The 13,784-nt window shown below is 42.7% G+C and overlaps 1 protein-coding gene across 2 annotated transcripts in view; it reads right to left on the bottom strand.

Moving 5' to 3' along the window:
• LOC308096797 (extracellular matrix protein 2) overlaps nucleotides 1-12,163 on the bottom strand; it is a 35,505-nt gene extending 23,342 nt beyond the window's left edge. The window contains exons 1-8 of one of the 2 annotated variants that reach the window (XM_080444261.1): nucleotides 11,571-12,163; nucleotides 10,428-10,591; nucleotides 6,816-7,022; nucleotides 5,859-6,234; nucleotides 4,708-4,823; nucleotides 2,178-2,310; nucleotides 1,372-1,529; nucleotides 593-732 (exon numbers count right to left, since the gene is read on the bottom strand). In XM_080444261.1, coding sequence (XP_080300387.1) covers nucleotides 593-732; nucleotides 1,372-1,529; nucleotides 2,178-2,310; nucleotides 4,708-4,823; nucleotides 5,859-6,234; nucleotides 6,816-7,022; nucleotides 10,428-10,591; nucleotides 11,571-11,778 — 1,502 coding nt within the window. In that variant the 5' untranslated portion in view covers nucleotides 11,779-12,163. The remainder of the gene's footprint in view (nucleotides 1-592; nucleotides 733-1,371; nucleotides 1,530-2,177; nucleotides 2,311-4,707; nucleotides 4,824-5,858; nucleotides 6,235-6,815; nucleotides 7,023-10,427; nucleotides 10,592-11,570) is intronic. The other variant, XM_080444262.1, reaches the window with a different exon arrangement.
• Between the last annotated feature and the right edge of the window lie 1,621 nt (nucleotides 12,164-13,784).

Here is a 13,784-nt window from a genome sequence, read left to right as displayed (position 1 = left end):
TAGTGAGCCCTTGTTGTAAGTGTGGACTGCTGCACTGTCAGTTCAGTCATCACTGTGAACTCTCAAAGTGGGGTCTTTGGGGGGGTTCCAGGGGGTCCCCAGTTAAATGAATAATACTTAGGAACCAAATTGACCCTTAAAGGTCTGTAACTCTGAGTGTACATATGGAACCCAATGGACCCTCCATTGGGTTCCATATAGAGCATAGGAGTGGCAGCCATTTTGTGGTTCCATAGATAGAAAGCACATAAATTTTTCCCATAGAGATTTCCCCTAAAAATCATGAATTAGGGCCTGTACCGATATGACCGTTTTGATAACATCGGTATTGGCAATTATGTTAAATGTTAAATAGAAACTTTAATCAAATCTATGTTTTTCAAATTGAATTAGAAAATGATGGTCAGAAATTCTACATTTCTGAACCTAATATACAGTAGGTCAATCGGACCCAAAATCGGACCCAAAAAACGGGCATAGGCTCTAATATGAATGGACAGATGAATAGTGGATGGACAGATGAATAGATGGATGGACAGATGAATAGATGGATGGACAGATGAATAGATGGATGAGTGGACAGATGTCTTACGTGAGATGGACCCAGGCCCCGGTCGCCAGGCTGTACTCGTGCAACACGTTGTGACTCAGGTCCAGCTCTCTCAGATGGACACACCTGCTCAGAGTGTCTTCGGTTAACGCCTCGATCCCGTTGTTGTTCATCTTCAGCTCCTGTACAGCAGAAGACACACGCGAAGAGAGGTTAACAAGGAAACGTAGAGAAACAGCTTATACTCAGGTCTTCTTCAGCACCTAGTACTGTTGTCGAGTAGATTTTAGGAGAGCAACAACGATAAACAGAGAGAGCAGCAAAGAGAAAGAGTTACAAAGAGAAAACAGGGATGAAAAGAGAGAGAAAGATATTTAGATAGGGGGAACTTAATGCAGCTTAATTGTGCCTGTGCTTGACCTGCAACTATCAATTATTTTCTTATAGCCGTTATTTTATTGATAACTTTTTCACTTAATTGAATAATCGAAGATTTTTATGCTATTTTAGACATTTTGGACAATTTTAGCCTACATTGACATACCCAAATGATTTCCCCCAAAATCGATTAATGAATTTAAATCGATTAAAATCAGTTAACCACTTAAACCCCAGCATTGGATTGTGGGGAAAGCTTTCGCTGAAAATGGCAGATCGACAAGCTCACAACGCGACGTGAGAAAACAGAAAAGGCCCTGAGGGACTCCAGTTACCCACATGGGGTTTAAGTGGTTAATCAATCAATTAGTTTCATTAACTGTTGCACCGCTACTTGTGAATGGAGCAGTCTGGGACCAGGTACTGTAGCTGATCAAACTGACCTTTAAGGAAGAAGGAAGGCTCTCAGGGAGGAACCGGAAGTGGTTGTGACCCAGTCGCAGGTGCAGGAGTCCCTCTAGTGGCTTAAAGGTCAAAGGGGACACGATGCCCTCGTAGAGGCCACTGTCCTCCAGCTCCAGAGACAACAGGCTGGACAAACCTGAGGAGGAGAGGGACATGATGGATGACAGATACGTTGGTGACTCCACCTCCCCCTCTCTTTCAAACACACACGCATGCATGCACTCTCTCGTGTGCATGCACACGCACACACACACATACATATACACACACACACACACACACACACACACACACACACACACACACACACACACACACACACACACACACACACACACACACAGCACTCACATACTATACTTGTGAGGACATCGACATTTTAAGATGTACATTTTATTAATGCTATTTTTACAATATGTAGCCTTTTTTAAACATTACCCAGAAGTCAAAAAAATATTTTAACACCGGTTATCTACTAAGAATAAATCAACCATAACTCCAACCCAATGACCACTAAAACCTAACCTCTAAGTATCAAATCCTAACCCCAACCCCAATCCTTTCCTAATTGTAAACCTGCTAGCTCAAAAAAATAAAATGTTTTAACCATAAAACAACCATTTCTCCTGTGAGGACCAGGAAAATGGTTCTCACAATGTCTATATCTTGAATTTGACTATATACACTGTACTTGTGGGGACATTTGGTCCTCAAAAGTATAGTAACACACACACACACGCACACGCACACGCACACACACACACACACACACACACACACACACCTGTGAAGCAGCTAGGGGTGAGTGTGCGGAGCGCATTTCTGTTTATCTTGAGCTCCTCCAGAGACGGGGGCAGCGGTGGGATCCTGGTCAGCTGATTATTGTCCAAGTTCAGCTTCTTCAGCCGGCTCAGATTCTACAACGCAACACACAGAGAGACCAGACACAGTGGGTAAGAGTGAACAGAGAAAAACAATAGAAAGAACTCTTTTTCACTGTCTCTAACTCCCTCTATTCAAATGTCATGAAAGTACAAATTACAAATTCGTTTTTAATGTCAATGCATTGCTGCATCGTCTCGCTCCATTGTCTCTGAAATATAGTGGAGTGAGAGTCATAAGTATCCAAAAATCCATATATAGCTACAGTGCAGTGCTCAAAAAATGACCTTTTGCACGTTACTGTCCGTGTCCGCCACTGTCCGCAGTCACAGAGCCGTGCTTGAAAATGAGAGAGGATTAGAACAGTGTCTCCTGTCTGCCGTCCATCATGTTAGTTATTTTGGGTTTAAATGTTATTCTACGTGGCTTTTTATTGACGTGGTTGTGTATGTGTGTCTAGTGAAACAAGTGGACCGTGTCTCTCCCAGTGTCCTTCCAGTCAGTCCACCCATCATCCACCACTCTGTCATTACTGGGAAATCAAAATAATTTCCTTTTCATCTTCCACGTCATTGGCTACAGCTGTTTTCCAAAAAGCTGCAGCTCGGCCTATCCGGACGGAGCGGGCTCTTTGGTGACGTGCAGCCCATTGGTCGGAATGTGTGGTAAGGTGGTCTCGGTGTGGTCAGCGAGCGGTCCGGATTTGGCCTGTGGTCAGTCGGTGACCCGAGGCTATTCTTAGCGGGGATTAGCTAATGTAGCTTCTGTTGCTCCGAGAATAAGGGAGTCAATCATGCAGGGAACTTATGATAACAGTACTGCCCTACAAACAAATTTACAACAAACAGTTGTTTTTGGTTTTTGTAATTGTTTTGCACTGTCCAAATCCCTACCCCCTAATGTGGAAGACACATCCACACTTTTCCCACAAGGACATTTTCCTACACCTATACGGGCAGTGGTGTAAAGTAACTAAGTACATTTACTCAAGTACTGTACTTAAGTACAATTTTGATGTATTTTCACTTTACTGGAGTATTTCCAATTTTCAGTACTTTTACTTCTACTCCACTACATCTTGCAGATTTTGATTATTATTATAAAACATACATTAACCACTTCAGCCCTATATACATTTTGGCCATTTGAAAATAGCCAATCTACAAGCTCACAATGCGCCACAATGCGCCACATTGTGAGCTTGTAGATCTGCTATTTTCAAAATATTTTTATACATGACGAACTTGTGAAATGTGACATTCTGCACAATGAGTACTTTTGGTACTTTAAGTACATTTTGATGCCAATACTTTTGTGCTTTCACTCAAGTCAATTTTGAATTCCGGACTTTTACTTGTAACAGAGTATTTCTACATTGCAGTATTGATACTTTTACTTAAGTAAAAAATGCGAGTACTTTTTCCACCACTGCCTATGGGTGCTTGGACTGACATGCACATGCACTAGGACCTTTGGGTGCGTGGACTTAAGTGCGATTACACACATGCACATCACATCATGCAACACAACATCATTTGCACACACATATGAAAGCGATGGAAACAAGCTGCTGGCTTTTTGGCGTTTATCCTTTTGGTAATGGTGTGACAATGTATGTATTTTTACATTATGTTTTGTTATCAATAAAGATGTCAAAGTCAAAGTCAAAGTCAAAGTCAGTCCAGCTACAGTGAATATTTCCCCACTGGTGAATAGGCCAGATAGTGAGTCAAGTGAAACCACCTGGATTTGAACCAGGGCCGTCAACTGATGTCCCAGAGGATGATGGCAAATGTCACCCCCTGGCGTTCACGTTAAACATAGAATTCAGTTATTGGAGGCACATTTTCACGACCTCTGAACCTCTTCAGATAAGTATTTTTTAAAATCAGATCTTAGATTGCCATTATGACAAATGACTTACATAATTATGACTGACAACGACCGGTACCAATAATAAATATATCTGCTATTTCCACTATTTTTGGAAATGTTTGAAATGAAAGAAAAGAAATTCAACATGGGGACGATTCTGCAAAATAATGGCGATTATCTCAGATAATTGTGATCAGGCGACTATATCATAATTGTGACAGGCCTATATATAACTGCAATGTATCTGGTTTGATTTGGGCTTGCATGTCTGTCAAATATTTTCAAAAATAGCAGATGTACAAGGCACGAAGTGACGCACTGTGAGCTTGTCGATCTACTATTTTTGAATGGCCAACATATAAATGTTAAAAAAGGTTAAAATGATTGTGATGCTATGTTAGCTACTTTTGCTGAGGACCCCCTGGAACCCCCCTGGGGGTCCCCGGACCCCACTTTCAGAAGAACCACTGCTCTACACTGTCTGTCCCGTCATAATAAAGCTAAACTGCCTAAAGGTCATTGTTTAGAATGTGTACAGGACAACACGTGGTACTTACTGACAGGAGGTTTTGGCTCAGACACTCGTCGTTCAGTTGGTTTTTACTCAGATCCAGTGTTTCCACGTTGTGAAGTTCGGAAAATGCTCTTGGGGCGATCTGGCTGATGTAGTTCTCTAAAAACAATACCAACACGTGTCATTTACAATGTTATTAGATGCTTATCCAGAGCAACGTACAGTAAGCGGGAAAGAAAAGCTAAAATTGCAGATCTATAAGCTCACTATGAGCTTGTACATCAGCATTTTTTTTTTTTGGAAGAATATTGAAAATGTTTTGAATCATTTAGATTTTTTTTTTAACATAAATATTCTCATCTGGGGATCCCTGGCACAAAACCTTTTCAGATGGGGATCCGCAGCCAAATACAAAAAAGTTTGAGAACCAGTGGTGTAAAGTAACTAAGTACATTTACTCAAGTACTGTACTTAGTACAGTGATGAGTTATTTTGACTTTACTGGAGTATTTCCAATTTTCAGTAATTCTACTTCTACTCCACTACATCTCAGAGGCAAATATTGTACTTTTACTCCACTACAATTATTTGAAAACTTGAATTACTAGTTACTTTTTAGATTTGAATTATTATTACAAAACATACATTAACCACTTCAGCCTTATATTTTGTCCATTTGAAAATAGCCGATCTACAAAGTTCACAACGCGTTGCAATGCAACGTGTTGTGAGCTTGTAGATCTGCTATTTCTGGAAGTTGTACCGAATTTGCAGCTCAAAAAAGCTAATTCATCCTAGTGTATGACGTAGGACAATTTCACGATAACTTAAAATCTCTGCGATACGATTATTGTGAGTGTTTTTTACCACGATAGACGATAATAACGATTATCGTTCCATCCCTACACACACACACACACACACACACACTCACTCACTCACTCACTCACTCACTCACTCACTCACTCACTCACTCACTCACTCACTCACTCACTCACTCACTCACTCACTCACTCACTCACTCACTCACTCACTCACTCACTCACTCACTCACTCACTCACTCACACTCACACTCACACTCACACTCACACTCACACTCACACACACACACACACACATACACACACACACACACACACACACACACACACACACACACACACACACACACACACACACACACACACACACACCTGCCAGGTCCAGCGTTGTGACCCAGGGGTCACGGTTGATGATTGGCAGGTGAGTCATGCCGACGCCCCTGCAGCTGACCAGTCCGCCGTGTTCCCTCTTGCACTCCTCAGGCAGCGGCTCTGTGACATCATCAGGGTGCGACTCTGTCTGATCGGTGGTACCCTCTTCTCCTTCTGCCTCTTCTCCTCCTTCTCCTCCTGCCGTCTCTTCTCCTCCTCCTGTTTCTGTTTCTTCTGCTTCTGCTTCTTCACCTCCTTCTCCTCCCTCTCCTCCTTCTGTTTCTTTTTCTTCTTCTTCCTCTTTGCCGTTTTCTCCTTCTACTCCTCCTGCTTCTTCTTCTTCTTCCTCCTCCTCTTCCTCCTCTTCTCCTCCTTCCTATCAAATAACAGAATCACAAAGTAAACATTAAATGATACGAAGCCTGCAGAACTTTTAGTACAGGCAGACAACTCAATGCAGAAACCCAGATACCTCATTGGCCTCTGCAGTTCATTGGAACGACCTGTATCTCGGGCGCCATTTTGGAGCGTCTTTTCCGGGACTTGGCAGAATCAAGTTGTATGAAAATATAACAGTATATTTTTTTATACAACTAGATTCTGACAAGTCCCGGAAAAGACACGCTGTGATTGGCCAGTAGTCAGGAAGCTTGCCTTCTCCAAAATGGCGCCCGAGATATACAGACGCCTCAGAGCCAGAGGAGGCGTCTACCTTTATATGTCTATAGCAGTTTTTTTCCCCCCACTTTTTTCACTTTCCAAATTAGGGACTCCAGGTTGAAGGTAGTTAAATATGGGCTGCATAAATGCTGCAATGTTGTCCAAAAAGTCGGATACATGGGTGTGGACCTACCGGTAATAAAAAAGTAATTTCTGTAAATATAAAAAAAATAAACCTACTACCATGAATAAAATGTAAGGAAAAAATACTTTGCAAAAAACGTAATTAAGCCAAACCTTCTCTTCTTCTTCCTCTTCCTCCTCTTCCTCCTCCTCCTCCTCGGTGTCTTCATCGGTATCATCATCATCATCCTCTCCTGCCTTCCACTCAATATAGTGGTCCATCAGCTGCATCTTGTCCAGATGGAGAGCTTTAAGGATGCTGCCCAGGAGGCCATCGGCCACTCTTCTCCCCCAGCCCGGTAGAGGGCGCCCTAGCCCTGCCTAATAGGGAAACACACACGAAACAGTGATGCCATGTCTGCTTATTATAAGTAACTTTGGTTTTGTTTTTCTGTTGGAAAACAGTGTAGTTATTTGGGCTCACTTCCAATTTTGTATTTTTTTGCATTATTATTGTTTAAACCAGTTCTCATTTGCATGTCAAGGACGCCCAAATGAATGTATTTCTCCACAGACCTAACCTGACTCCGTCAAATGGAAGAAGCTTGCAACACACATTTTGTTTCACAGCCTACTTCCATCTGAGACTCCGGTAGCAGAATCGATGACAGACAGCGTTTTAATTTTTTCAAGCTACTTGGCAGGTGATTGGATGATCCCGCCCCTAGCAGCCGCTGATTGGTTCTAACACGCAGCGGACCGGGCAGCTTTACTCCCTGAGCAATCCCAGACTCCTTCCTGAAATCAAATGCAAATGAGATTTCCGGAGGGAGGGGGGTTTACCAGGCTACCACAGACCCCCATCTGGAAAAAAATTGTTTTCAAATATATTCCAAAATGTTAACTTTTTCTTTTCAAGATCATTTTTAACATGGATCTACAAGCTCACAACACCTCGCATTCGCAACGTGTTGTGAGCTTGTAGATCGGCTATTTTCGAATAGCCGATGCATATAGGTTTGTGCTCATGTGGCCTAGTTGCTTCTTTTGGGCTTGTTTTCATAGACCTGGCTGATTATTTCTGGCCTCCCTCACACAGTTAAAACAAGTGTTTTGTGGCAGCCTTATGCCTTACGTGAGGCATAAGGCCATTTCAATTCATTTCCTATGGAAGTCACATGGTTTGATAAAACTGACTTGCCTTAGGGGAGGGGGGGGGGTAGAGCGATAGAGCCGTGAGGCAAGTCAGTTTTATCAAACCATGTGACTTCCATAGGGAATGAATTTAAATGGCTTTATGGCTCACGTAAGGCATAAGGCAGCCACAAAACACTTGTTTTAACTGTGTGAGGGAGGCCTCAAATCTGGCAACAGTGCACACAAGTCACTAGAAGGGCGTTTTACAAACTTGGACCAGCGTTGCCAAGTCCGCTGATTATAAGCGACTTTGGGCTTGTCTTTCTGTAAAGCCGCTTGTAAATGGTAGTTGCGGTTGTGGGTTGCGTTATTTTGGGCTTGTTTCTAAAGTGTACAGTTAGCAGTTGCTTATTTTGGATTTAATGTTGTTTAAATCAGTGTTTCTCAAACATTTTCATGTACATTTTCCCCCCAATTAAGGCTATGTATTCATCCGCAGACCTCCAGTGGAACATAATTTTGTGTCAGGGACCCCATACAAGATCTGTGTATTTAGAATCTTTAAAAAAACATTCCACATCCGCTATTTTAAGTTATTTAAGTGTGTGTGTGTTATTTAAGTGTGTGTGTGCTCATGTGGCCTATAGTATAGTTGCTTAACTGAGCTGAACTCAGGTGGTCTGAGTTCGGTTCACCTCAAAGGGGTCTGAGTTCTTTTGGAGTGTGGTTCGCTTTAACCTGCATGTCATGAACACAAAAGGTCTCCAGGTTCCCTTCGCCCTTTGCCATTGTATTTTAGCCCTCTAGGCCAGTGGTTCCCAACTTGGGGGTCCCCCAAATTATGTTGGGGGGGTCCCCAGATGATTATATTAATGCGCAACATTGTTTTCTCACTCAACAGTAAACAAACCAACCGAGGCCCCATCAGAGCTGAAGTTGACCAGAAAGAGAATCGAGTTTCAAATGAACCTCAACCTGACAATGTGAACACAAAAAAAACTCAGTCCCTTTTCTGTGGTCCATTTCTTGTTCCACTTGATGATGACTCATTTCGGTCCATTTGGTTCCTTTAAAAAGGACTATTATGGAAACACCCGTGCAACACGAGTGTAAAACGTAAAAAAATACCCTATTCACAGCAGACATTTTGGTGGCTAAACACAGCTCACAACGCATTGCGATGACCCATCGCGTGATCTTGTAGATCGACTGTTTTCTGCAAAGATATTTCGTGGTGAGTGACAACAAGAGAGGGCCTAGTATAGACCCCTGGGGGACTCCAGACACCAGAGTATAGGGTTGGCAAGAAACAGGAAACACACACACAATTAGTGTTGCTAAATTCAGCTGTGTTTACCTGTCAAAATGTGTGCTGTGAATGTTTACAGACATAAACAGGAAATAGTAATACAGCTTAGGAGTGTATTACTCCTAAGTATGATTTGGGACTAGATACACTGAAGACACAGATGCAGTTGTGTGTAGAGCCCCACCAACCAATGCCAGAGTTTTTGGCCCGATGCCGATCTCGATTTTGGAGAATCCTAGACCAACAACTACCGATTTATTACTGATATGTTATTTGAAAAACTTAGATTTTATAAGCAAACAAATACATGTTTTGATAGATAAAAATAAACCCTGAACTTTTTATTTAATTTTATTTAACCTCTTAAATTAAATGTAATGTTGTCCAATCTGTATGGTAGAGTATGTTAATACAATGTAACTCATACAAGTGGGGAGGTTGTGTTTTGTCTCTCAGCTCTTCTATTGAGACATTTAGATCCTGTGTCTAGGTGAGACATGACCTTGACACAATCCTGTTTCTGGTTTGACACAGATTTTGACCTGAAGGTAAAGGTTCAATTTAGCCTGTGAGCAAGCTCAATGGTAGCTCAATGGTAAACATTTCAGCACTTGCCCAGGAGACCTGGGTTCAAATCCGGGGTAGAAGAGGAAAGTTACATAGTGTAGCTTAAAGCCCTATCCAAATGTGTCCAAAACAGCTGATCTAAAAGCTCACAATGACGCGTTTTGAGCTATTTTGGGAATTTTTTTTAAAGTTCAGAAGGTCTGACTTCACTCGCTCATCCCCTGGATCACAGTTTTGTTTCCCCATTCTGAATTTCCATTGACGTGTTTAATATTGCGGAATATAAGAATAAACAAAAATAAACAAACTGTCCCGGCGATATTGTCAGGGAGGTGGCTCTGTATCGTTTACGACAGTCAGTCACTCATATTTGATACAGTCTGTTTCTGGTGAAAATTGTATTAATTCGGTGGTGGTAACATTAGAGTTTTCTCTCCTTAGTTGATGCTTCATATCCATGAGTCAAACCGCCGGGATCATTTGTTTATTTTTGGAATACAGCTCTTATATGCCGCGATATTAAACACGTCTATGGGAATTCAGAATGGGGAAACAAAACCATGACCCAGGTAGGATACGTAAACTACATCAGATGTGGGTGCTCTATAACGGCATGCCCAAATTAGGGAGGCCAGGTTGAAACTGAGTAAAAATCAGGACACGTTAGCGGCATCATTTCTGATACCGATGTCGTCAAAAGAAAAGCCCAAATAATGGCCGATATATCTGCCAAACCGATATATCAGTCTAGCTCTAATTGTGCGTTCATTCACCAGTCTGTATGCGGTGTTCTCCACCGTTGCTGCATGTCTCCTCTTTCCCCATGCTCCTCTCTTCCCCCTGCGGGATGCCCCATCTGTGGCGTTTAGGTCTGGCCGCTCCAGCTCCTCATCCTCTCGGGGGGCGTCACTTTGTTGCCTCTCATCTTCACTCTCTTCTCCATCCAGAGAAGGAACAAGAAGCAAGGAGTTAGTGAGGAATAAGTATAAGTAAGCAAGCCCAGACATGTGGCCCATAGGCAGTGTTGATTTCGTCGACTAAAACTATGACGAAATATTTTCGTCGACTACCTTTTTTCACTGACGAAAACTAAATAATTACTAAATAAAAACTAAGCTATGATGATTTGCTGTCAAAATCAACACTACCCATACATAGGTCAGGAGCCTAACTCCTGTTTTACATCCCATGCATGGCCATGACACTATGTCACATGATAATATCATGTGACATAGTGTCATATCCAAGGGGTGAACTTGTATATTATACAAGTTCACCCCTTGGATATGACACTATGTCACATGATGTACAAGTTCACCCCTTGGACATGACACTATGTCACATGATATACAAGTTCACCCCCTGGACATGACGCTAGTATGTCACATGATATACAAGTTCACCCCTTGGACATGACGCTAGTATGTCACATGATATACAAGTTCACCCCCTGGACATGACGCTAGTATGTCACATGATATACAAGTTCACCCCTTGGACATGACGCTAGTATGTCACATGATATACAAGTTCACCCCCTGGACATGACGCTAGTATGTCACATGATATACAAGTTCACCCCTTGGACATGACACTATGTCACATGATATACAAGTTCACCCCCTGGACATGACGCTAGTATGTCACATGATATACAAGTTCACCCCTTGGACATGACACTATGTCACATGATGTACAAGTACTTCCCCTGGACATGATGCTAGTATGTCACAAAATATACAAGCATTGGGTACCAAAGGTGACAGTTATTTTAATTACTAAAATTACTTGTTACAATTGTTACAATAACGCCTAATTTACAACATAGCTGTGCACCAGTGTCACACAACCAAGTATAAATCTGGCATTACAAAGAGAGAGAGGACACAGGTAATATTGTAAAGGCATAAACTCACCAGTAAGAACATCTGTGTCAGACACTGTCTCAGCTATTCCGGTTCTTGGTAGGTGAATGGCAGCTGATTCCAACTCAGGTGTCCCAGCTGTCACGATCGTTGACCCGGCCAGTTTGTCTGGATCCGTGGGGCTCAGGCATTGCCCTGATAAAAAAATCAGAGCACTCAGACAAACGCACACCATCCATGTCCTGAGTGCAGCTGGCATCGCTGCAGAACCGGAGCTCGCTGAAGCCTAGGTTAAATTATACAGCTGGATATGTACAGTTTGAAGCCACTGGGAGGGAACCTCAAGGCCGAGGGCTGGTTCAGTCCAGGAGAGGATGGGACAAATCCACCAAAAAAGCTAAGTTTACTTTAAACATAAGAAGCTACCCCAGATGTAGAATGCAGATCCAGTCCCAACATGTGAAGGTGTGTTAAAAAAAAAAGGTAGATGTTGAAATCAGTAGAATGACCTGGCAATAAACGACAGCTTACCCTAAAGCATTAGATTAACTATAAGAAAAGAGAAATTATTCATGGAGTAACTAAAAATGGTGGCTCTTCTTCAGTCTGCAGTGATACTGGATAGCACCTGCCTAACTGAAGGTTTTTCGATGAGACCCAGAGCAGAGCAGAGCAGAAAGAGGGGAAGGAATAGGGAGGAGGCGGAGAGGTCAAAAAATATATCCTCGCATTAACAAAGGCCCGTTCACGGAGCAATATAATACACAGACACAGACCATCCCACTTCTCCCCCCCCCCCTCCCCCCCATGTCTTCACACCATGAATGAGAGAGGAGTGAACGAGAGAGGGAAAGAGAGAGAGAGATGGAGGGAGGGAGCAGAATAAGAGAGTAAATGAGAGACAAACAGGCGGAGAAATATAGAAATAGTCTGGAACACAATAGTGAGTCAGCTATATCAGTGTATTTGACACGCAAGTGTGGGTGATCCACTGTCAGCTCTGTGTGTCTCACCTGAGTGTGTGTGTGCCCGGGGGGCAGCGGGAGGCCGTCCTCGGTCTGTGCCAACCGTACCGTAGACAAAAGGCTGGCAGACTGGGAACAGCTCAGGTTGGAGTCATCCTCGTTTTGGCCAGTCTCCACTGGCATCTATGTATGAACAGAAATAAGACAGGCAACAAGCAATGAATGATGACAGTGTCTATATGTACATGTCACGCTGCCAGACACATAGTAGCCCTAATGCTACCCATGTATATGGGCGCACATACAGTAGTGTACACACACACCCACACACACACACACTCAACAACATGGCCAAGCAGAGTGCCACCGGCTGGTTATTGAGTCTACCTGGAATTCTCACTGCAGGGTCAAACCTGCTGACGGCCCTTCTTTATTTGCAGATAACCATGCACATGCACGCACGCTAGCACACACAGTATAATATTCGGTGAACATAACATAGCAACCACAATGGTTTACAGTTTACTTTTTTTTTCATGTTTAGTCATTTAGATTTGAGGTATTATTACACAATTCTTTGTCAATATGCAGCTTGGCGTGTGGTGGAGAATAGCTGGTGAGACGGTGAAACATCGACCAGAACCCAGACATGCTCCAAATGGCTCCCAGTTAACAGTGTTTCTTACACTAAACACTGAAACGCTCGTCGTTGTCCTGAATCCCGATACGGCCGTCCAAGACAAACAGGGACATCCCAGGACACAAGTCATTCAGGTCCCGACAGAGACAGGAAATGCAGTAATCTGCCTGACCACCTTAAACTCAGTCCAGCCGACTGAATTAGAAGTTTCCACTGCAGTAGACGTGTGTGTGAGGTCCAGGACGCTTGCAAACATAAATATACCAACGAACGCAAATTACTGGGTGCCCTTTAAAATAGTATAGGCCTACTTTTAAATGGCATGCTCCATTCCAGGTGAAATGCAAAGTCTACTCTCGAATTCAATATAGATTCTTTGAAGACGGGGAAAGCGGTTAGGACTTGGCTTGTTGCACACTATAAAGGTTAAGGACATGAACCCTAGCGTCCCTATTTTGGGGCGAACATTCAGCATTTCTACAGTACAAGTTGGCAAGGCTTTAATTGCACGTTGTGAGCTTGTACTGCAGATTGGCTATTTGTGAGGGAGAGGTTTGGTGTACACTGAGGGAAAAGAAGTTGGGGACCAAGGATAGACCTATGGGGGACCCTGGATAACTAAGTATATTACAAGTAGCCTACAGTTTAAATAGTTAAAAT

This window comes from Gymnoscopelus braueri, assembly GCF_963280865.1.
Source record: "Gymnoscopelus braueri genome assembly, chromosome: 12".
Taxonomy (NCBI): domain Eukaryota; kingdom Metazoa; phylum Chordata; class Actinopteri; order Myctophiformes; family Myctophidae; genus Gymnoscopelus; species Gymnoscopelus braueri.
The sequence above is the reverse complement of the archived record's forward strand: the minus strand, read 5'-3'. Positions and strand labels throughout refer to the sequence as shown.